Source organism: Varanus komodoensis, unplaced genomic scaffold, assembly GCF_004798865.1.
Source record: "Varanus komodoensis strain SLA01 unplaced genomic scaffold, ASM479886v1 scaffold9, whole genome shotgun sequence".
Lineage (NCBI taxonomy): Eukaryota > Metazoa > Chordata > Lepidosauria > Squamata > Varanidae > Varanus > Varanus komodoensis.
The window spans coordinates 35,148,087-35,171,987 of NW_025336598.1; the positions used below are offsets into that span (position 1 = coordinate 35,148,087).

The 23,901-nt window shown below is 39.5% G+C and overlaps 1 protein-coding gene across 10 annotated transcripts in view; it reads left to right on the plus strand.

Moving 5' to 3' along the window:
• Positions 1–23,901, plus strand: part of CCDC148 (coiled-coil domain containing 148) — a 199,771-nt gene that overhangs the window by 28,566 nt on the left and 147,304 nt on the right. For 8 of the 10 annotated variants that reach the window (XR_006413556.1, XR_006413557.1, XR_006413558.1 and 5 more), the window contains exons 1-7: positions 10,637–10,694; positions 11,826–11,947; positions 16,675–16,778; positions 18,599–18,672; positions 19,822–19,976; positions 21,790–21,885; positions 21,971–22,152. Coding sequence is in view for 6 of the 10 variants with exons in the window: in XM_044418430.1 (XP_044274365.1) it covers positions 10,640–10,694; positions 11,826–11,947; positions 16,675–16,778; positions 18,599–18,672; positions 19,822–19,976; positions 21,790–21,885; positions 21,971–22,152 (788 nt within the window). In the remaining 4 variants the exon portion in view is untranslated. Of the gene's footprint in view, positions 1–10,632; positions 10,695–11,825; positions 11,948–16,674; positions 16,779–18,598; positions 18,673–19,418; positions 19,522–19,821; positions 19,977–21,789; positions 21,886–21,970; positions 22,153–23,901 lie in introns of those variants that run through there. The other 2 variants (XM_044418431.1, XM_044418436.1) reach the window with 2 other exon arrangements.

The window sequence follows — 23,901 nt, forward strand, 5'->3', positions numbered from 1 at the left end:
GAATGCGCTCCATAGTTTAGGGGCAACACAGGAGATAGTCATTTCTGTAATGTTCAATAAATGGACTTCTGTGAACAACGCTGTCAACAACAAGCTGGCCTCTGAGTATCTGAGTGGTTGCCTAGATGATGTCTTAAATATTTTTGTCTTCTGTAAAACAATGCACAAATATTAGCAGTTCTTGAAGCCAGTATATGGTAGTTCCTGCAATCTAATTCAGCCCTGGCATAGTACTGCAAATTGCTTTCACTTTAACAGATGTTCTAATCTCAATTAAATATTACAAATTGTTATATATTATGAGGAATATTTATATCCATCTTCCACAAACTGGTGATTTCCAAAGTATTGGGCTACAGTTCCCATTATTCTAGGATGGGGACATGCTGGTAAGGTGATGGGATTTCAGTCCAACACATCTGGAAGTCATCAGGTTAGGGAAGGCTGATCCATATCTCTCCTTTCCAGCAATGCAAGTGCCAGCTTGATCACATCAGCAGTCTGTTTGGCTCACAGTAAGCTACCAGATGCCTGCAGAAAGAAGACAAGCACGGCAAAAAGCAATAATTAGAGAAAATAATACAACTATTTAGAAAATAAATTTTCACCAGTGTACTCTTGTCTGTAAAATTTATTTATTTATTTATTATTTAAAACTTTTATATGCCATCCCCACATGCCTCAGCATCTCGGGACAGCTCACAAATATACAATTAAAAGCAATACAAATTCCATAAAATTATATAAAAACCAAAAAGTAACTGTTAACAATAAAAATATTGATTTTTAAAATAACAATTAAATAAAAAGGTTTTAACCTGGTGCTGAAAAGAATATAAACTCGGTGCCAGGCGCGCCTCTCCAGGGAGCGCATTCCATAATCTGTGCACCAACGCAGAGAAGGCCCTACTCTGGATAGTTGTTCTTTTTATCTCCTTTAAAGAGGGCTCCCAGAGCAGAGCCTCTGCTGCAGATCTTAAGGGGCGTTAGGGCATGTAAGGGAAGAGGTGCTCCTTCAGGTATCCTGGTCCCAAGCCAGGAAAATGGGGGAAATTAGTCTGTCTTTGAGGGTTCAAGGACAGTGCTTTGCCTATTTACACATGAACATTGGGTGTATCATGATGTGGCTTGTTTTCATATGTCATCAAGTCATCTCCCATTCATAGTGACCCTTTCAGTGAATGCCCTCTCAAATGGCCTGTCCTTGACAGTCCTGCTCAATTCTTACAAACTAAGCACTGTGGCTTCCTTATGGAATCGATCCATGTCATACTTAGTCTTTCTCTGCCTTTAGCCATCCTTAGCCTTTTTGTCTTCCTCAGTGACTCTTGCCTTCTCTTGGTGTATTTGAAGTACGACAGCTTCAGTTTTGCCATTTTTGCTTCCAGGTTTGAGTCCTGGCTTGATTTAAACTAAGACCCACTTGTTTGTCTTTCTCCCAGTCCAGGGTATTCACTCTCATCCAGCACTATATTTCAAATGCCTCAATTTTCTTCCTGTCAGTTTTCTTCACTGCCCAATTTTCATACCAATATATAGTGATCCAGAGTACATTAGTCGACGATCCTGGCTTTGGTTTCCACTGAAACATCCTTGTACATGATGATCTTCATTCTTTATTCCTGCCCTTCCAATTCTCAGACTTCTTGGCTGCACTGCCCTTTTGAATTGATAACTGAGCAAGGTATGTACATTCTTTCATAGTTTGAATTTCTTCATTGCTGACAGTATAGTTGTGTAATTCTTCTGTAGTCATTTTTCTTAATGCTCAGCTATATTCCTGCTTTTACACTTTCTTCTTTTATTCTCCTCAGATATTGTTTCAATTCATTGCTGTTTTCTGGCAGTAATATGGTTTCTTCTAATCTTAAACCCTAATCTATTGTGTTGTAAGCCGCCCCGAGGTTTCGGCAAGGAGCGGCATAGAAATGTTATAATAATAATAATAATAATAATAATAAATAATCTTAAATTATTGAAATATCTTCTATGAATTTTCACTTCTTCCTCCGATCTTAACTTAGCTTTGTTTATATGTTCTGTGTACAGATTGAACAGATAGGGAGAAAAAATACGCCTTTGTCTGAAGCATTTGTTTATAGGAAACCATTCTTTTTCTCCATATTCTGTCCTAACAGTAACTTCTTGTCTGTGGTACAGGCTTCTGCATCAGGACAATCAAGTGAGTTTTACTTGGGTGTGAGTTGTATCCAAATGTCACTATGTTCCATTTGTAACCCTCCTGTGTTTCCCCACTGTTTCTTTCATTAAGGAAGCAAAGATGGAATAGATGCACAATGCATTTGATTGGTAGCAATTGGAGCCATCCCCTCTGTTAAGTGCCTCTCCTCTTAGAAACATAGAAACAGAGCATCAGAAGGCGCCTTCCGAGCCATCTAGTCTGACCTCCGGCACCAGCCGGCTCCGCTCACGACATGCCCACCTCTTTGTGAGCCCTGGAATATCCTTGGTATCTCATTTCTTCATATCTGCCTTTAGTGCCTTGCAGAAGTTCCTCCCCGCACCCCCATGTCTTTTCTGTTTTGTATGTCACAACTTGGAACTGAATGGGTTTAATTGGCATTATTACTACTTAATGTGCACAAGATACTGAGTGCTGGGAAGGTGTGGGATATGTTTATGTTGGCACAAAAGATAAGCAAGCAAAACAAACTAGCACTTCTTGCTTGAAGAAGTGAAACTCATTTCACTTAAATCCATGTCACTGATAGAGGCTTCATGAAATATGGAAAAATCATAGGTGGTTGAGTACTTCTAGAAGGTGTTCTCTGTGTGTGTGGGTGTGTATGCGTGCATACACACACACATGTATTCCTGAAACATTTTAACATTTGCAAGGTGTATGTCAGGATTCCAGACCTACTTGAAATGAATACCAAGTGTAAGTGTACAATCAAGCACTAATCCATTTATTTACAGCAACAGGAATCCCTGAATTACAACATCACTGAAAGGTAGCAGTTTAAGACTGGCTATGAGGAAACAGAACATGTACAGAGTGTTTTATGGAGTTGGTGTCACATATACTTTTGCAGGGAAGGGAAAGGAGATCTTGAATGGGTGATATGCAAGAACAATAGAAGCACAAAATTACACGTCAGGAAAACATGACTCATGGAGAGCTTGTGTAACAGATAACAAAACAATCAGGAAGTACAGAATTTAACAGGTTTCAATGCTTGCTTTTTACAGTCAGAAGTAGGAAATGTCTTTAAGGCAATGAGAGAGCTGGCCCAGTATTTGAATATTCAAACTAGTTGCATGGTATCATCCCCCTGCCACTGTCTTCTGCATTTGAGAGCAATTTGCCAGCAGGTGAATCATTGCATATCCTGGAACTCCTTTTTCCATAGAAAGAACCTGAATTGGGGGGGGGGGGAGACCCCTGTGGATTGGGAGGGGTGAAGGGAAACAGGCAAAGCTTTCTCTATTCTAAAGTGTAAACCTTTTATTAGGGCAACTCTAACAGTGTGTATGAACCACAAAATTCTTCTGACCTTAACAGTTAACTTGGAGGTAAAAGGAAGATGAAGTTTCATTCTCCTCTAAAGTTGACTACAGGAAAGAGAGAACTGAAGGGGCTCAGCTTGTTTTTGCCCTTATAGCAATTTTAGCACTAGGTTCACAGCTTAAAATCACCTTAAGCAGGCATTAAAAATACATTCTTTTACGAATTCAATGGGAAGGCTCAAGGTTTTTACAGGGGATATTAAAAACTACCCTAACACAAATAAATGTGATCTCAGAACTTTTGTTCCATCTCTCCCAAAGTTTCAGACAAAGTTGGACTTTGTTGCTGTGATAGAGATCCAATTTCTGTACAAATTTAGGTCATAATATTTTTCATTTGAATTATTTGTCATGTAGACCATTATTATTTCTACCATTTATCTCACAAGGGTAAATTTCTGGTTATTATGTCTATATACAGAATTAGAGCCAATGATTCTAATACTGATTAACTGAGGATGTTAATTATGAGATATTTCAATCAGTTTAGACTTTGCTGCAGGATGAACCATGGTAATAACGATGAGAGCTACTTTACTTTATTAAAGCTAGTGAATCTGAAATTAAATCATAATCATGTCAGAGGGTACAGGACCATAAGTTAACTCATATGAAGCACTCCTTGAAATGAAGTGGTGGCGGATGTGGGATTTACATGAGATTGCATAAGGATTAAACTGCAAATATATTCACTGCCATAAATGGAAAGATCATGAGGACTGTGAGCAAAATGGTATTTCAAATATATCTTGCAAAGAAGAGATAAGTACAGTTTAAGAACAAAGTAAGCTGATGCTGGGCCAAAGGGCACTATGAAGCTATTAGCAAACATGTTGAGACTAAAATAAAGAATTTGTCCTGATAGTGATCCAGGTATCAATTAACTTAACAGTTTTTTTAAAAAAGTTAAAGACTGAAAAGATGTTGCAACTTTCTTTTTAAATAAGAAACTGGGGAAATTCTAAGTTACGATCCACACATTTTGCTAAATTAAGGCATGGGTATGTCTTCTTGAGGACTAAGCTTAATTTAAAATAAAAATTGACATTTCCCAAATCATAGAAGTGATTTATCAGCATGACCCCCAGCTTATGCAACGCTATGCAAATGCGACCATAAGTACAATTAAGATTATTTCTGCCATAGTGGATGGGGCCTTTATTATAGATTTGTTTTCTATATTTTCCTGTTTAGACAGGTAAAAAACCCTCTCAACTCCCAATATGCTCCAGCCAGTCACACTGTAAGGTGCTTTTCTATCTACGCATGCATAGGATTGTACCCATAGGGCAGAGTCCAACCCGCCCCATCTACTAGCAGAGCTGGTTGCAGATTCTGGTCCATGCACAGCCCCTATTTTGCTTACAAAATATGTTACTTTAGTGCTTCTAGGGCTAAACTCCCAAACAAGTTAGTATTTCCAGAGGAAAGCCCTAAATATTCCTTTCTAGAAGGAAGAAGGTTGATGGAGCTCTCTTATGCAAGCTTCACTGACCCTTCCAGAAACAGGAGTTTCTGTTAATTTCAGTCGTTCTCTTGAGCGGTTGGAGTCATTTGAGCAGCACATTTGGAGACATAAGCAGCCTGCTCGATTCTACCCTTAGTTTCCATATGCACTTTAGGTATAATACAATGGTACCTTGGCTCACAAACTTAATCCGTTCCACGACTCTGGTTGCGACCCAAATTGGTTGTGAGCCAAGTCAAATTTCCCCATAAGGTTCAGTGTAAATATGGTTAATCCATTTTATAACCATTTTTTTAATCACAAAAATTTGAAATAAAGTGACAAGAACAACAAAGATTGTGGCCATCTCCCCCCCTCCCCCCAGCATGACTGCGATCGCGCCCGTGTTCCCTGCACGAGCGTGGCCATAGATGGGTGCTATCAGGGAGACAGATGCTATGCTTTTCACCCCTTGCTTGCTTGCTTGCTTGATCTTTGCCCATCATGGTTAATGGGAAGATCTTTAGAGGGATCCAGACCTGGGTCCAGGAGACTGTTAATCTCTTGTTGAGAGAGGGAGTGGTCCTTTGAAAGAGGCAGTGATAAGGCCACACCTGAAAAGCCCTAACCTTGACCTGGACTTAGCTGACAACTAACGCCCATGGCTAAACTTCCCTTTTTTGGGGGGGGGGGGCAAGATATTAGAACGGGTGGTGGCTCGGCAGCTCCAGGTACTCTTGGATGAGATGGATTTTCTAGATTCATTCAATCAGGTTTCAGACCTGGGTTCGGATCAGAGACTGCCTTTGTTGCCCTGTACCTTTGCAGGGAGAGAGAGAGGGGAGCACAACCCTGTTGATTCACAACCCTGTTGATTCTCCTTGACCTCTCAGTGACTATCGACACCATCAACCATGGTGTCTTTCTGGGCAGGTTGGCTGAGTTGGGAGTGGGGAGGGCAGTGATCTGCAGTGATTCCACTCCTACCTAGATGACCATGTTCAGAGGGTGGTGCTGGTGGACTGCAACTCTGCCCATGGCCTTTGAGTCATGGAGTTTCATAAGGCTCAGTGTTATCCCCCATGCTTTTTAACATCTACATGAAACCACTGGGAGAAGTCATCAGGAGGTTTCAGCTGAAGTGTCAGCAATATGCTGATAATATTCAGTTCTACCTCTGTTTTTCATCTAATCCAGGTGAAGCAGTGGATGTCCTGAACCAGTGCCTGAACTTGATAATGGTCTGGATGAGGGTCAATAAACTGAAACTTAATCCAGACAAAATGGAGGTGCTGTTAGAAGGAAGTCCACCTGACAGATTGGAGGGGCTCTCCCCTGTCCTGGATGGGGTCACACTCCCCTAAGGGACAGGTCTTGCGGTTTGGAGGTGCTCCTGGACCTGGGTCTATCCCTGGAGGCCCAGGTGGACTCAGTATCCAGTGCTTAAAAAACTGCATAAAAAACCAGTTGGGCTCAATTCAAGGTGCTTATTTTGACAGATAAAGTCCTAAATGGCTTAGGGCATGGTTACCTAAGGGACAGCATTCACTCGTATGAACCTGCCCAGCCCCTTAGGTCAAAAGAGGAGGCCCTTCTACAGGAGCCACCCCTCAAAGAGGTGAAGAGGTGGCAAATAGGAAAAGGACCTTTGCCGTGGCTGCTCCCCACCTCTGGAATAAACACTCAAGGGAAATATACCTGGTGCCATCATTATTTTCATTTCAGCACCAGGTGAAAACATACCTTTTTAGTATCTATTTTAATTCATCCTGACTCCTTTCTACCTATTTAATGTTGCATTATGATTACATTTGATTTTTTTTTAAATTAAGGCTTTTGAAATTTTAAATTGTTCTATATTTAAATGTATACTTATGATTTTGTAAGCCACCTAGGGACTTAAGTACTTGGTAGCATAGAAATGGAAAAATCAATAAATAAAACATTGTATATCATAACCAGTATTATATGACATATTACACATAATACATGGATATTACAATGTAGAATTTCAGTTTTCCACCATCTAGTCCTCTTCAGAAATAATGGTATATTTATCATAATTGCATGCTACATGGAGAAGCCAGGTTTTCCCAGAATTTTTTTCCATGGTGACTGCTCCCAAAAACAATGCCTCATACCACCATCGCCTCTTTCCAGTTCAGCAATGCAAATAGCATGATGTTCTTCAATTTGCTTTGTGAAGCTCCCTTGCATTGGTTGCCGCTTTTAGGAGTGGAGAACTTCCTGATCTGGTGATGTCCAGTGTTATGCTAGCATTCATTCTCCAAATGGGTAATTCAAAGCACCCAGAGGGCACAATGCTCAACATTACTGATGACTGATCATGCTGTGGCTGATGGGCATTGATGTCCAAAACATCCAGAGAGTACTAGAATGAGAGAGGCTATCTTGTGCAGTACTTTATGTTATTGGGGAGCATCCATAAATCTCCCATAGTGATACTCTAAAATAATGTAATCTTGTTTATAAAAGGTGGTGGTGTCAACATCTTAGATTTTAGAAGCCAGCAAAGCTATTGTTTTTGCCATATGATTTGTCTGCTTTTAAGAATCACAGTAGATTTTCTGGCTGTCTTGTTGGATCACAGCTCTTTCAGTCAATCATCCAAGCTTGCTATAGATGAGAAAGAGTTTTGCTCCATCTTACTGATCCTCTGTCAGCTCTTGGCAAAAGCAAGAAAGTTAGTTTTTGTACAGAATAGTTGCAATGGAACAATCCTAGTGAGGATCAAAGTGGTGGTGTTCTTTTCCCCTTGATTATGATTTACACTTATAAGAAGGAAAACAGGAAACACTGTAAGTTTCCTGTCTGAATTTCCTCTTCCTGCTGTCAGCTGAGGAGTGGATCCAGTTCCCATACATGTCAACAGCAAGCCACCTACTGACTTCATTGTTAAATTGACAGCGAGGTGCTTTCCAGATAGCAAAGCAGAAGAAAGAGCGCAGAGATCACATGGAGCGTGACATGTACCCCATCTAATCTTCTTAAGGAATTCTGATATCTCATTGTCCCCATGGCTGTATGCTTCTCCCAGACAAAGGGGATTTAAAGGTGCTTTTAGTGGACTTCAGATTAATTATTGCACAGATTTTCCACTTGGACATACTTACTAGTGTATAAAGACAACCTACTGTATAGCAACACAGACATCTGTTTCTTTGGCTCTACCTTTAAATTTCCAGAATCATAATGGTTCTGGTTTGCCACCTGGCCTGCTTATATCAACCTAACCAAAGATTTTTATTTTTATTTTTTTACATCTAGTTAGTTATTTAACTCAGCCTCTATGCTTTGCAGTGAGAATTTCACTATAAAGCTAGTTTAAAAACATTAACGAATACTGATGAGCTGTGGTCATGTTCCTATCAGGAAGGCTTTAAGCTTTCCATTAACGAAGAAGGTCTTATATGCACCCAAGAAAACATTGTGAGAGAGAGTTGGCAATTCCCTGCCTATTTTGCTTTGGCACTGTATAGTTGAATCTTTTTTCTTTATGCTTTAAAGTTTAGATGTTGTCAGGTGGCCTTCCTTTAAGTTAACAGAAGATATGAGTTACAGATGCCTCGCAATTTAGATAAATGGCAAGAATCTCATCAGGACCTAAGTCGTTTAGGGTTTTGGAGGTAGTCGGCAATATTTTGAATTGTGTGTGGAACAAATTGGCAGTCGTGTAACTGTTGCAAAACAGATGTGATAGGATCTTTTGGGTCTGTGCCTCCTAACAACCTTGCTGTCATATTCTGGTTCACGTGTCATTTCAGAAGACTTTGAAAGTACCCCCATGTACCATTAATTGCAAAAATCCAACCTGAATGTAAATAAGGCACATGTTACCCTGGCCGAGTCTGATTATCTTATGAATGGATGTTTTGGGATAGCAACAAGCTTCTCTACTAAACAAATAGAGTTGTATATTGATAACATACTCATTACCTGATCCATCTGTCCCAGAGATGTCATACAGATCAGGAATAGGCAAACTGTCTCCTTCAAACAGTTCAGACTACAAGTCTTTTGGGCCCCGCCAAGCCAACATGATTAATGATTCAGGATTTTTAAAGCTGTGGTGGACAATACATTGCCTGCTCCTGATGTACATGCACAAAGGACAGAATTGACCCCTGAGTGTTACCATATGGCAGTGGCCAAGATAACAACATTTGTTTCTCAGTGTTGTCTTCTGGCAATAACCCCCCCTCCCAAAGGATGGGAACCACCTAGAATAGTGGTCCCAATGACCATTCTAGACAGGCCAAAAAGTTTCCATGTTCTGTCCTTCTGGTTGGAACTGATGAGAATGCGTTGTCCTGCTGTCCAGCTCCCAGCAAATATTGCCTAGCAAGGTGATTCAGCACCAAAACCATTGCTGAAGCTGACTTGAATTGAGTCTAGCTACTCAATTTCTGCCAAGAACCTCTAGTAGATGTGGATTTATATGCTCAAGCACTTTGTATCACAGTAGGATTCAGAGAGGGCTATTTCAACAAAGGGCTCACAGCAGGCCTGTTAAGGATTGGTGGAATTGCACATTCCTTTAAGGAGCTGTATACCATTTTTCTTACTTCACCAATCCTTTGCTGGCTGCTCTAATTGTCCAGGATGGGACAAAGATAAAGCATTCTGGTGGTTGAGCATACCCTTGATCTTGTCTACATCCTCAGCCCCCCACAAATTAATTTTTTTTATCATAATAGGACAAGCAGGTGCCAAAGGTACTTTTACTACAGATGAGAATAATTTCATTCACAAAGTACATGGTTCACAGGAAGCCACCTTGCAAATAACCTATGATGTACGATGAGCAGAAAAGTGCTCCCAATCACAGTGAGCAACATGAAGCCAGTGATGGTCACTCTGTCGTGATACCTGGACATTGATGGGGCAGAGGTCACTGGCAGTGTGACCTGGGCAAATATAGCAAGGGTTTTGCCACTCTTGCCAAGTGACTGACCTGCTGCTTCCCAATACTCACAATGATGTTGATCACCGTGGTGTAGACAGCACAACTTTTTGTGGGTACAGTAACCCCAGGATTGAACCATAGGTTGTCAGGATGGCTTGTAGGCTACAAAGAAGACACCCTGTGGGAAGTAGTCTGAGTTTATGCAGCACAACAATCCACCTAAGTAGGACAAACTTAGTAACATGGGATACGGTTTAAGTGTTTTCTCTCTGATATTACAAGTGATTTTATAGTATTTAATGGCATTAAATGTTGAAATTTAACATCATTGCAACTCATTTCACAGTTCATGATTTTTGATTTTCAGAGGTTGGATTTTACGTTCCTAGGGTTTGATCTTATGCATGTATACTTGGAAGTAAGTTATTGGTTTCAGTGAATCTTATGGCAAATATTAGTAGAATTGGACTGCACATTTTGTAAGGCAAACAGTATTTTTATACAGGTGTAACTTTGTTTGACTGCACTGTTTAAAAATCACAGTAAAATGATGGTATTCCATGGCAGGTATAATATTTGCCTCATTTTATATCTTGAGCAACAACTAATTCTATCAACAAAGACTTCACTGCACAGATAAAGTCTCACACAAAGAAAAAGTAAATACATTGAAAGTAGTCTTTCTCTGTAAATACCATTAGTGTGTAATGAAATGCTTCTTCAACAGATGTAAGATGAGTGGAAAGAACCTTCAAGAATTTAATGCAATGCACAGAAGTAGCAGCATAGGTAAACTTTTAAATATACCTTTAAATATTCCAGTCTGTTTGTCACAGCATCCATTGTCTCAGTGTAGCAAGGTGTATCAATTATATAACATTATAGAGTTTGTGGGGTTCATTCTATAGTTCTCATCCATGTTTTCCAGAAACTTTGAAAACCTGACTATGCTTTGTGAACCTTTTTTATTTCTGAGCTAGACATTTACTTTCTACAGTGGCAGTAGTCTTTTGCCTTTGTAGCCGAGAGAGGTGTCTTGTAAACAAAGTCTCATGCTCTGCAGTTCAAGAAGCTTACAATGATTATAGTCTTTATCTCACATCTGCAGAACTTGAAAAAAGTAGGGAAGAAGAAGGAAATGTGCAGAAGAACCTTAAGAAAGTTTGCTTGGAAACAAATCCCATAGTATCTAGTGTGACTTACTCCAGAGAAACAGTAATCTGGATTATAGCCTTGGTCTGTGGCTAGGAAGATTGAGGGATGTACTGTGTCACTCCACTGCTTAAGTGAACTAAAGAGACATGTGCTTTATCATCTGAAGTAACAGCTGTTAGGTTTCCCAACTTGTTGCAAACAAATTCCTTTACTGAATATGCATTTTTTAAAAAATAGATGCAATAAAATAAATATGGGTGCTTTAAGAAAGATGGCTTCCAACACTAATAATTGGAAAGTATGATATAGCTATTCTTTTTGCTTAGTGATTTTCTGCAGCAAGTAAAAGGTGGTGAAAAAATACTGGAGTGCTCATGGAAGCTAACAACATCTGGAGCCCTCCTCAAAAATTCTATGAATGAGGAAGGGCAGTGGAGCAATACAAACCCCACAGGGCAAATGAGTGTTTAGGTAGCTTAGATCATTATCCATATTTGACTAATGTCAAGGGCCTGTAACTTTCTCTCAAATGTTTTTTGCAGTTGGGTCAGTAGCTTGCATGACACACTACATTTTCAAAAAATGTGGTTCAACTGTTAACATTTTCTCTGACTGTTATTGTAAATTTTCTAATAATTGTAATAGGATCAATAAAAAAGGAAAGGCACGGGGAGTTGTTTAGTTATGTTCTAAAAGGTATCATGACTGGAAACACTGGAATGCTAAGTTTTATTAAGCCTTTTGAATTGTTTCATGCCTAACTAGACAAAATGGTTGTTTGTGTGAAAGCTGGCCTTAGGAGTTCAAAGTATAAACCTGTTGACTACGAACAGCTACATGCAATTACTGAAGCAAAGAAGTTAGAATCTGCTAACATTCTGTTCAAGGTAATTTAAAAAAAAAATTGACTGTTGTTGAATGCAACTTTAGATGTATGTATGTATGTATGTATTTATTTTAAACATTTGTATGCCGTCCTTTACGACAACATCTCAGGACGGCTTACAACATTAAAATCGAATAAGAATCAAAACAGCCCATAAACAATAACAATAAATAGAAATGATAAATAATTAGTAAAGATACAAGCAGATAAAACTAGATAAAATAAGCGACTGTTACCTTTTAAAATCAACGGTTCTTGAAATAGCATTCAAATAAAAAGGAAAGAGATGCTATAGGATTGATTAAGCAGTATGCATACAGTATGCTATCCATAGGGCAAGGTGTTGGAGAAAAAGTACAGCAAGCATTGCTAGATATTAGTACTGTCAGCTTAAAAAAAAGTGTTTAATGCCCAGCTACATTTTATACACTGGATCTGAGTTTTAAATAGTTAATTCCACTAGCTAGTAAAGCCAGTCTATATTTGGGGATATTATTCTTAACATCTGTGGTTTGTGGATATTTTGAGACAATTGTTTACTCCTGTCTTTATATATTTATTCAGGCCCACTGCAGTTTGCACTCATCCCACTACTGCCCCATTCCACAAAAAAAGCAGGGAGAAAACAAGGTGAATTTGTTTGCTGTAAGCCTCTTAGTTGTTATGAAGGCTTAGAATGAGGAAATACTGCTTGAAAACAAGCTAAATTTGTCAATTTTCAGCCTCTCCATCTGTTTGCCAATGAATTTCAGTGATGAATGAAACACATTTAGTTTGTTTTAAAGAAAGCAGAAGGGGTGGGGTAGCCGACTGGAGGGGCAGTAAGGGCCCCATGGGGATTGGCTGTGTATTGCCCAACGCTGGGCTATAGAATTAGTTTTAGTTAGCAAGAATTTGATTCAAGGCATTTTGCCTTCCCTGGTTTCCATTAAAAGAAATGCTCAGGAGTCCTACAGCATGTTAAAACTAACAATAAAACTCCTCTGTGCTCCCAAACCGTGTCAGGACACCATCAGCTGCAATGGATAAACCTTATGAGTCTATAATTAGCAATTGCTATCTTTCCACTAAGCAAGAAAGAAAAGGGGATGTGCACCTGCCCCTCACAGCTCGCCCTAAGGTTCCTAGCCTAGATCTGATGGTGCTTTACCCACTGCATGAATTGTCTCAGCGATGCCTTAGCAATAGTCCTAGTTCCAGCACATAATACATGCACCATACATGAGGGTTTGTTAAGAGTGAGGCTGCAGGCTAGAGCCAGGGAGGGCTGGCCCAAGACATTTTGTTGCTTGAAACAGAGCAGCAAGTCAAGTTACCTTGGTGCCTGAAGGAGAAAAATCCCACAAGTATCTCTCTCATGCCCCGACAGTATAAAGATGGTGGTGGTGGTGGTGGTGGTGGTGGTGATAACTGCAATCTGCTACCCTTTCATGACTCCCAGTGATGATTTCCTGGAGGCAGCTGCCTCCTTACCTAGTGGTAGGGCCCTAAAGACTTCTTCATTGGCCCTGGCACGTCATATGGTGTAACAAAATTGTGTCTGTTCCCTACAAAAGGAGTATGTCATTAATGTTTAAAACAGCATATAGGCTACAGTTAGAATTCACTTGCCAAGCAGTGGTTGCCATATTAGCTGCTGGAGCAGAAAGCACTTTTTGAGTGACAAGAAGTAATTGAGTAAACATAATTGATATAAAAATGAGGGCAGCCTTCTTTGTGATACCAAGCCCATCAGCACTGTTTGCTTTTTGCAAGTGTGCTGAAACCAATATTCCTGGAAATTTGATTTGCTGGCTTTGTTTCATCGGTTCTGTGCTTTTAGGGACAAAGGACAAATTACTTTAGTTGTAAACATGCAGGACCAGAGAAGGAGCTGGTTTCTTGAATTGAAAATTTTCAGAGTAGAAACAAACTGGAAGCAACATTTGTCTCCAAACACGTTCTGTTTTAGAAAGGTTATAGATATGCTAAGAAATTCTTAATAAAGCTTTCTCATTTTTCTTTTCTATCAGACATTAGGATGAGCAAACAAGCTGTAGTGGGGGACACATTTCTCATTAGACAGTATTTGCCTGTCTCTGCTCCCAGGACTTTGCAATTGCCAACCATATGGCCATCTCCCAAGATTAATCCAAGGATCCATCTGTGGTCCTTCATTTGTGGGCATTTCACATGATCATGTCGGCATTGGAATGGCTCCACGTGATTCCCTCCTGTTGGGCAATTGCAAACACTCCAGACACAAAGGTGGCATTATGAACCACTAATGTAACCTCAAAAGTGTAGAAAAATATGAGAGCAATGTGAAAACATGGAGAGTCCTAACACACTGGATATGCATCCATGGATAAATTAGAGACACCACACTCTGCTTTCCTTGGAACTGGAATGAGCAATTGATTCCTCAATTGCTCCCTGTTTTCCTGAAGCCTTAGAATGCATATATCTTGCCTGGACTGGTATTCACAGTCCATCCGCTCCACAAGCCCTGCCCATGGTTGCTACGGCTTGCTTTAGCATGCATGTTTAGTTCATGCTGCTTCCTTTACTCTGCAAAAAGATATTGTAGTCTGCGTGAAACTCACCAGTGTTAGCACCAAGCATCCTAGTGCCAAAGCAATACCTGCTTCTGGCAGGGATAAAAAGAACCACATGGACACTGCAGAAGGTTCCCATGTAGAAGGGAAGAGCTTTTGGGAGTATGCAAGAGCACCCAATGAGGAGCAATTTCTGTCCCTGCATGTTACTTCCTACCCCACAGAGAGGACTGCCCACCTATTTTATCACCAGATTTTTGTTGTTTCTTATTATGGAAACATATAGTTACACAATTGGTATCTCTCCCTCACTGAGGAGACTGTAAAGAAGTTAAAATACTGATTAAACACATGTAAAAATGTATGATTATCAGAACAGATGCAACACTTAGATCTGGTTTGTACTTAATAAGAACCCAGAATGTGGGTTGAATCTTGGGTTGTCACGGTTTAACTACAGATTCTTACCTGCAAACAACCTGGAGTTCAAAATTCAACAACAAACCAGGGGTTCTCTTTCACCAATGAAAAAGGGCTGGAAGGACTGCTTGCTGTATTTTTTTCTTTTAATGTTAGAGATGTAATTTATCAAAGCTGTTGCCAAATGGCATAGATTCATGGCCTGACAGAGCAGAATTCAGTTTGGGTCATTCAAGCTTTAAAGCTAAATGCTAATCTTATGTATTTCACTTTTTCATTTTTTGCAAGTTTTCTCTAGTCAGGGAAACCGCAAAACCTATTCTCTCTAAAGCTGCTCAGTGATGAAGAGAGGTGTCTTTATCATCAAATAATAGGAATTCTAGAGTGGTGTTTTGTAGGTCATTGTGCAAATTTATCATAAATACATAAGATGTGACAAGTGGTTAGAAATTCTTTGCCATTTTTAAATAAATAAGATAAAATACAACAATGGTTTTGTAATATTGATGATCCCTCCCTCTTGTTTTCTGCTTGAAAACGAAGTATTGAGCAAATTCATAAATGTGTTCAAATGCAACAAATGTTATTTCTTTAAAACTAGATATTAAAACATGTTGAATTTTGTAAGTCCACTTGCATACCTTCTCAAACTTTTTTTTAGTGAAAATAGCACTGCTGTGTGAAATACAAAATCTGTCTCCAGTTTAAGACTGAAGATGTCTTCTGCTCTGTCCCATTCAAATAAGCTGATGTCACTAAGCTTATTACTGATTATAAGTGAATGCCTGGATACATACAGTAATGGCAGTACTATAGTTTTAAAAACATACCTTATCTGTGTACCTCTAAACCCAGTTTTGCCCATGCGTCTGTACTGAAATCCTATTACATAAAGGCTGGTCTGTTCTTTGCCTTATTCCTGTCGAAACCAGTTCCACATAGTGAGGCTTCATGCATGTCATAAGGTTAAGGTTGGTTAACCATGTGGATTCCCATGCCCACTAGTTTTGGGTGCTTCTGCTAGTGGAGTGGAAAAAGTCTCTGCATGATCTGGAAGAAACAAGTTAGATAACAGAATGGGATTTTGTCACTTTCCACATGGAAGCAGCTTGTCACAGGGATAAAGAAATATGTAAACTGGTCCTAAAGTGTTCTGACTGTATTGCATGGACTGTTTGCTGTTACAGCAATACCATTTCTTTGGTTGTAGTATTCACAAAGGTTCTTGCAGAGTATGTAGTGGATTGTCACTAAAGGTAACTCTTGAGCACAGAGGGAGTCTGCTATCTTCTTTCCTGATTCTTCTGGACCAGATCATTTTACAGCTGTTGGCTATTGGCACCATTCATTTTTGTGTTAACTATTTATACTAAATAAATATTTTATAGTATATTGTACAGTATGTGCTCACCTTCAATTTTAAAAATAACTTAAAAAATTATCAATCATTTCACTAGAATATGGTTATTTATTTTAACTTTTCTGGTGTCCACATGGATTATGTGGACTATAGATCCTTATGAATTTTTTGGTGCAGTTGAATGACAGCTAGTGGGAAGTGGGAAGCTTGACAGCAGCTCTTGGTACAACAGGAGATAGAATTGTGTGTGTGTGTGTGTGTACTCTTTGTTTCTAGAACAAATCTTTTTTTATTTGATAATGCATCTTACTATTCACATGTCATTGACAGTAACATTGAAAGCCTGTTTTAGCATTTTTATTAGAGTCCAACAGAAGACATATATGTAATATTATAAAACCTTCAACCTAGATTAAAAAGACAGAGTATGCTTCAAAATTTAGCAAAGAACAAATGCTGCTGAAACAGCATAAGCAAGTGTGGTGGAAAGAGCACAAGAGACTGCATGAAAGCAGGTAAGAACCGGAAAAGCTTGATAAAGTAATTGAAAAAACTGGTAGCAACAAGGCTGAGGTGTCGCAGGCATAACTTAAATATCCATGATAAGATGATATCACAGAAATGCAGACATTATGATAATAGAGAATATCATGGTAAATGAATGCTCACCTTATAAAATAATTGTGTTAAATTGAAGAAACTGTATCATTTCAACTGCATCAGTACAGTGTGGTGTAGTGGTTAAGAGCATGGGACTGGGACTCAGACGATCTGGGTTCTAGTCCCTGCTCAGCCATGGAGCCAACTGGGTGACTTTGGGCCAGTCACAGACTCTCAGCCCAGCCTACCTCACAGGGTTGTTGTTGTGGGGATAAGATGCAGGAGGAGGAGGATGTAAGCTGCCTTGAGCCCTTTGTAGGAAAAAGGCAGGATGTACATCAAAAAATAAATACAATTGGAGTTTAAAGGTTTTGCATATCCCACCCCCCAATACGATGGAAAATCTGGATTGATATCGATTCTGCACAGTGAGTTAGTTAAAACACAATAAATGGCAGTATGGAGATGAAATGCCACCAAAAGGAACACTTTGGGGTACTTCAAGAAACCAGCAGAGTGCAAAGAGCCTCTGAGACATGGATCTGTGTGGCAGGGCTACTAATATATACCAGCCTGCCCCAGCTGGAGCTGTCTAGAGGTTCTGAGCTTGTTAATGTACTTTAATTCCCATCAGCCTCAGCAAGGATGGCTAGTGGTCAAGAATGTTTGAAGTTGTACCCTAAAGTATCTGGAGTACATCAGATTAGAGGAGGCTCAAGTATACTCTGGTACTGGTAGTTGCAGATATAGGTTTTACTGGCTGATGATGTCCTGAGAACTATAAAGGGAAGGAGGTCATCCCAGTGTCAGTAAATAGTAGTGGTAATTATACATGGGTTTTCCATCTCATGGAAAATTTTAGAAGATAAGACAAGACTTGTTTAGGGTGACCCCACATTGGAAGAAATCCAGAAAAGCTTAGATAGTGGCCATAAGCTGTAGAACATACCCCTCCCAAAATATGTTCATCAGAGTTCCCTAATATTTCTGCTGTAGAACTACCTGCACATAAAGAATTTATGTGAAGAATTGGGGTAGATACAGAATCTGTCCCCCTACTCTGTCCCAGACTGCATTTGGGCTGCATTTATGCAGTACCAGCACAAGGAAGCAAAGCCACATTTCAGGCAGGAATTTGGAACTTAAGGTAGTCCATAGAGGACAAATGGAGGCCCTATACATGACAAGTTGGAGTGATGGACTCATCTGGAAGATACGCATGGTTCAGGCTATATGAGCCTACATTAAGTCAAAAAGGACACAACAGCCATGATTCTGAAGTAGGACGGAATAGGGAGAGAAGGGAGCTGTCAAGCTAAGAGATAATACTTGGAAATAACAGATTAGATCAGCTCTAGAGACCAGCTGAAAGATAAAGGAAAAGAAGGATTTGGGGGATGGTTCTAATATACAAAAGAGCTGTCAGTACAAAAAATATTGAAAATATAAATCTTAAAGCAGTCCAAATTAATGTTTCACTTGAAAAATACTTCTCCAGTTCTCTTGAACTTATTGATAAGGTTTGGAATTCACTATGTAGCTGCTGCTTAAAAAAAGAGGCATTAAGAAAGGCAAACAATCGTTCATGGATCCATGAAATGAAGAATGGTAGCTACATTTTAAGTGAATGACTGACTTCATACCTTTAGCTCACCCCACCCTCAGTCTTTGAATATGAAAAGAAATTGATTTATTTTGTCCAAACTGGTTTTTTAAAAATTTATTTTCATTTCAGGCAAAAACTTGAGTCTGAAATGCAGACTTTCTTTGATGAAGGAAGTGAATGTGTTTTGGACTTGTGGGACTTGCGTAAGTACTTCCATGTCACCACTTCTTACTGAAACCAGGTCTTTATACTTACTGATATGCAGATAAATATCCCTCTGACTATTGGGCAGCATACAAATTTGAAAAATAAATATATACAAAGTACAAATGCACAATGATAAACTTCTTATTATGAGGTAAAAGTATTTGTCAATCCCTCCCATTCAGTTTGTCATTCCTCACGACTCTAGTGGTGCTTCTTGCCTAGGCAGAAGACAACATAGAAATCTGATGTGTACCCGTCTCTCCAGGAAATTTCTGGGGACTGCAAGCCCAATTCCAGGTCTTTATTTCAGCAGTACACTTGCAGATCAGACCAAAGGTAAATGATGCATCATGTCCACCACATTGTGTCTTCGGAGGCTTGGGGAGCCCAACAAATTCTTGCCACTCACGGGCTGTGCCCAACTAATTGCTATCAGTGTCAAGAGGAATGAAAGATTCGTAGCACAGTGGTATATACAATCTCCCATCTGATTATGGTCAAGCGAAACAAAGTTATTAGTGGACCAAGAGCACAATGCAAGGAAAAGGGTTGCAGAATCAGACTAGAGGCAGCTAAAAGCAGAGAAGGGAAGCAGTGGCAGCTGTTGTCACCTTGTCTTGTCAAAATGGAACATCTCCTTCAACAGCTGTGAGTGTTTACCATGAGGAGAGAAGGGCAGCAGACAGGATGAAGAAAAAGCGGTCTCATCTTTGCCAAACCTGTGGGTGATAGCTAGCCTGCTCCTGCTACCAGATTTGCCTATAGCCCACAGGGCTTTCCTGTGTTCAGAGGGAGAGTGGACGGAGAGCCCCACATCGCTCATGCTGCTCTTCCAAACTCTCTCAGTGAGTGTTGCCCTCCCACCAACAAGCTTTTTGTTACAGCTAAAAAGAACAACTCCTCTCCCCTTTCCTTCTCTCCGGAGTCCAGCAGCAAGATAATAAAAACAAGGTACACAGGAGTATTATACCTTCCCTTTCATTCTCTGGGAACTATTTAATTACTCCTTTTAAAAGAGGAGGAACCATTCCTTCTTCTGGAAAATATGCTTTTTATTAAAAATGCACTATGTAATCTGTTACTGACAAATTAATTGACTTTCTTTGACTAAGCAATGCCCATAATTTGTTTTTAACCTCCTATAGGATATAAAATATCAGAAGAGTTGGACACATTTCAAGCCAATACAGTACAACCTGTCTGGCAGCTAAGAGAAGATTTAAGGTACAGACTGTTGGAAATGCAGACCAACTGCAAATGTCCAGACTATCAGTTTAATCCAGATGCAGTGTTAAAAGAGGTTAGTAATTCAGTGGTTCAGGAGGCCGAACAATTATTTCGTGTTACTGGGTTGCTTATTTAACTTGGTACACAATCTTCCCCTTGCTTTCATGTGTAATCATTGTATCCAAGTGCAGTCCCTGTGTGCAACAGGACGCTGAACTAGCTGGACCTTACGTAGCAAACCTTATTTCTGTTCATTCCTGTGCCCTTCTAGAGGCTGTTTGATCTTAACTATGGATTGTTTAACCCATAGTTCACCATTATGTATGATCCAGGCCATTGTATCTCTGAAAGCAAACCATATTTGTTACTTTTTCTACAAGGGAAACTGTTCTGTATTGATATCCTGCACTTCTTAATCTGCTTTGATTCTTTGTCATCTATTAAAAAGTTTGCTAATCAAAATGCTTACTAAAATGTTTCATTCTTCAGAAGAAGCTTTTACACACAGAATAAGAGTTTTGGTTATCAAGTGCTACAGAAATTACTAGATAGAGAATTAGTGGTTGAGCCTACATACTAAGTTGATTGGTCCAGGGTAGGAGCACCATCCTACCACATTTAGATAGGAAAATGACCTACAACTCCCAGAATTCCCCAGCTAGCTATATTCCATCAGAACTACACACTGCCTTGTTATATAGACAGGAATACACAGTTGCTCTCTACAAGCCACTGGGTGCACTTGGTTTCTTGCACCATCACTGGTGATTACACAATCAATTGCTTACTTATTTTCTGATTTTTGTGAGGTGCTGCCTGGTAAAAGTTTTTTCTTATAATTTTGTTTTAGGGCTTCTGTATGTTAAGTTTTTATGCTGTTTTAACCCACCACTTTACTGAGGCATCTACTGCTTTGTGGCGTCTACTTATTTGTGGAATTAAAATCAGCTTCTTCACATGTCTTTCCCCCCAGGGCATTTGTCTTCCTTTCTGTCTGTTCCATTACACCACCACAAGGTGGTGGTGCTGTATTGCAGAATTGAAAAACTACACAGCCATTTTGTAGCATTTTATAGCATGGCTACCTCATTATTCTCATTCTAAAAAAATAAGTGAAAATGCTCAGAAAACACAAGAGAGGCCCTGGAAGATGACGATGTGCCCACAACCTACCATGGTTCAGGAATCCTGAGACCACAATAAATACCTTGTGTAGGGAGACCCTCATTGTTTATTTTTACTTAGTGCTTCCTGCAATCCACATGTTCTAACAAAATGAGATAGACATCTTAATGATTTAAAAACTATTTGAAAGCTGATTTGTAAGTTGAAAGCAGCATTGCCTTACTGCCTCATCTTAGCATTTCTTTGTGCAAAGCTATCTGTCTTCAGGGCATCCTGAATAGGTGTTGATGGACTGATGGCTTCATTCATGGGGTTGCATATCATATCTAGAGGGCTGTTTTGGATATATACCTGTCTTCTCTTTGCCTGCCTGCCTCTCATTTTTTTGTAATGCTATTCACAGGTAGGACCAGAAACTGTTGTTGTCTTCTAGTGGAGGTTCTGCTAGGGCCCCCCAGCCTGAAACAGATCATTCATGTATGTCAGAGTAAGTTGGTGAATGGAATTGTGCCATTGGAGAGAACCAGTGTGGTGTAGTGATTAGAGAGTGTTATACTAGTACCAAATCTTCATCCAGCCATTCATTCAATTAGCACTGGATCACCTCTGACCAATCACCCCCTTTCCATTTGGCTTACCTCACAGAACTGTTGTGAGGATAAAAAAAATGGAATATTTTTTGTGCAGATTTGAAGGGAGGGAGAAGGAAGAAAAATGGGAATAAAACTAGTGTTCAGCATGAAAATGTTTTCTAAAATCAGGTTGAGTTTGTGAAGAAACAACAGAAAGTGCTGTTGGAAAAGCTTCATATTGAAAGAATAACTTTGGAAGAAGAGCTGGAAGAATCCACAGATGAAGTAAGTGCATTTGCTTGATTTTAATTTGCAATTACAAGGGCAAGACCCATTCATACTATACCAGTCACCTCTGATGTCATTGTAGGTATTGGCATATTCTTTAGAAGAGAGGTTTGCACTCTTTCATGAGATTCCATCACAGTTATTGGCCTTGGAATGCCCATATCCTGATTTGAAAGCTTCAGTGCTTACTGGATTTCATAAACTTGCTGGTGAATATTGGCTGAAGTTTCAAGAGATTGATCAAAAGTTACAGGTCATACTGAGGTAACAGAATCTGATGTCATGTTTCTTTAAGGGATGAACAAAATGTTTTGGTATTGGAGACTTCTGATATTGCAGTTGCAATTTGCCAGGGGGAAAAATCTTTCTCTTTTGTGGAGCACAATGCATGGTTGACTGTCTGTCCAGCTCTATGGGATTAAATAGTCAGCAAATGTTTGCACAGCTGAGAGAACTGTCTCTTTCTAAAATGGCTTGTCTGAAAGAATAAGCAAAATGTTCAAGCGGGTTATATCACAGAGGTATGGTCTGTGGTAAATGTTTTCATGTTTTATATGAATACAATGCTTTAAAATATTGTATAATATAGAGCCTTGGCCATGGGAAATATAGTGATATAGAAATGAAATAATAATTATTATTACACTTATACATCAAGAATTAATAGGTTAATATGGAAAAATCAAGAACAATTGCTCACAGTACTGCTAAGCCCTTATCTTTATAAAAAGGACAGATGTCTCAGTTCTTATGAATGCCTGTCTATATGGTAATTGACAGAGACGGTGGCAACTTCATCCAGTGGGATCCTTTTAGCTGCTCTGGCAAATTTACAAACTTGGGCCATTATACTTCAAATAAAATTTTATATTAGAGAAGTTGGGATTTGTAAAACCAGCCAACATTTTCCTGCTTATCATTTCCACTGCCCCAGTGTCCCATCTCTTCATTACAAATCTGAATTGCTTTCTTCATTGTCTTTAATGTTGTAGAGGTAGAGCCGCTCCAGTAGCCATTTGGATTCTAGCCTTTGTTAGCCATTGAAATGTTTTTAATAAAGTTTTCCCTTTCTAAATTCAGCCTTCGCCCACAAGTGCGCTCCATGGTGATTGGCCATGCTGGTTGGGAATTATTTTTGATTGATTGATTGATTGATTGATTTATATCCTGCCTTTTTCCTACAAAGGGCTCAAGGCAGCTTACATCATTCTCCTCCTCCATCTTATCCCCACAACAACAACCCTGTGAGGTAGGTTGGGCTGACAGTCTGTGACTGGCCCAGTCACCCAGTTGGCTCCATGGCTGAGCGGGGACTAGAACCCAGATCGTCTGAGTCCCAGTCCCATCCAATGAATCTGGAGGGTACCTGTTGGAAAGAGCTGTCCTAATCATATATTTCCCAAGCAACCATGCATACTAATTGGTGGTTACAATAAGTTAAGCATTGGCTTTCAATTATAGACCCTTTATATTACCCAAGAAGCATAATCCAAAACCGTTTTTTTCATATAGTTCATGCATTTTTGGGGTTCTGATTAAAAATGGGGCAATTATGGACATTACATGCAAAGATACTGAACAAGTACCTGCTGTTAAGAGTTCAAATCCAGGATTACCCTTGTGCCTACTATATAAACTTTAACTGGTGCAAAATATGGCAGTCAGGTTGATCTCTGGAACATTACAGAGACCCCATATCACCGACATTAAAGTCTCTTCACTGGCTTTCTGCACACAAGGTGTTAATAATAACCTTTAAAACCTTTCAAGGTTCAGTCTAAAGTACCTTCAAGAATTCTTTTGTCCATATGTTCTGCATCGCCCGCTGCTGACCTCTGGGACAATTTTCTGAAGTTTGCTTCAGACTATGTGGCTCCCAGATGTCCTAGTATAACCAATGTTGAGTAATAATGGGAGTTGCAGTTCCGTAAGAGCTGAAGAACTACTTGTTCCCCATCATGAGAGGCTGGGTGTGCATCCTCTGGGAGGTTTCATACTACTATAACCCTTAAG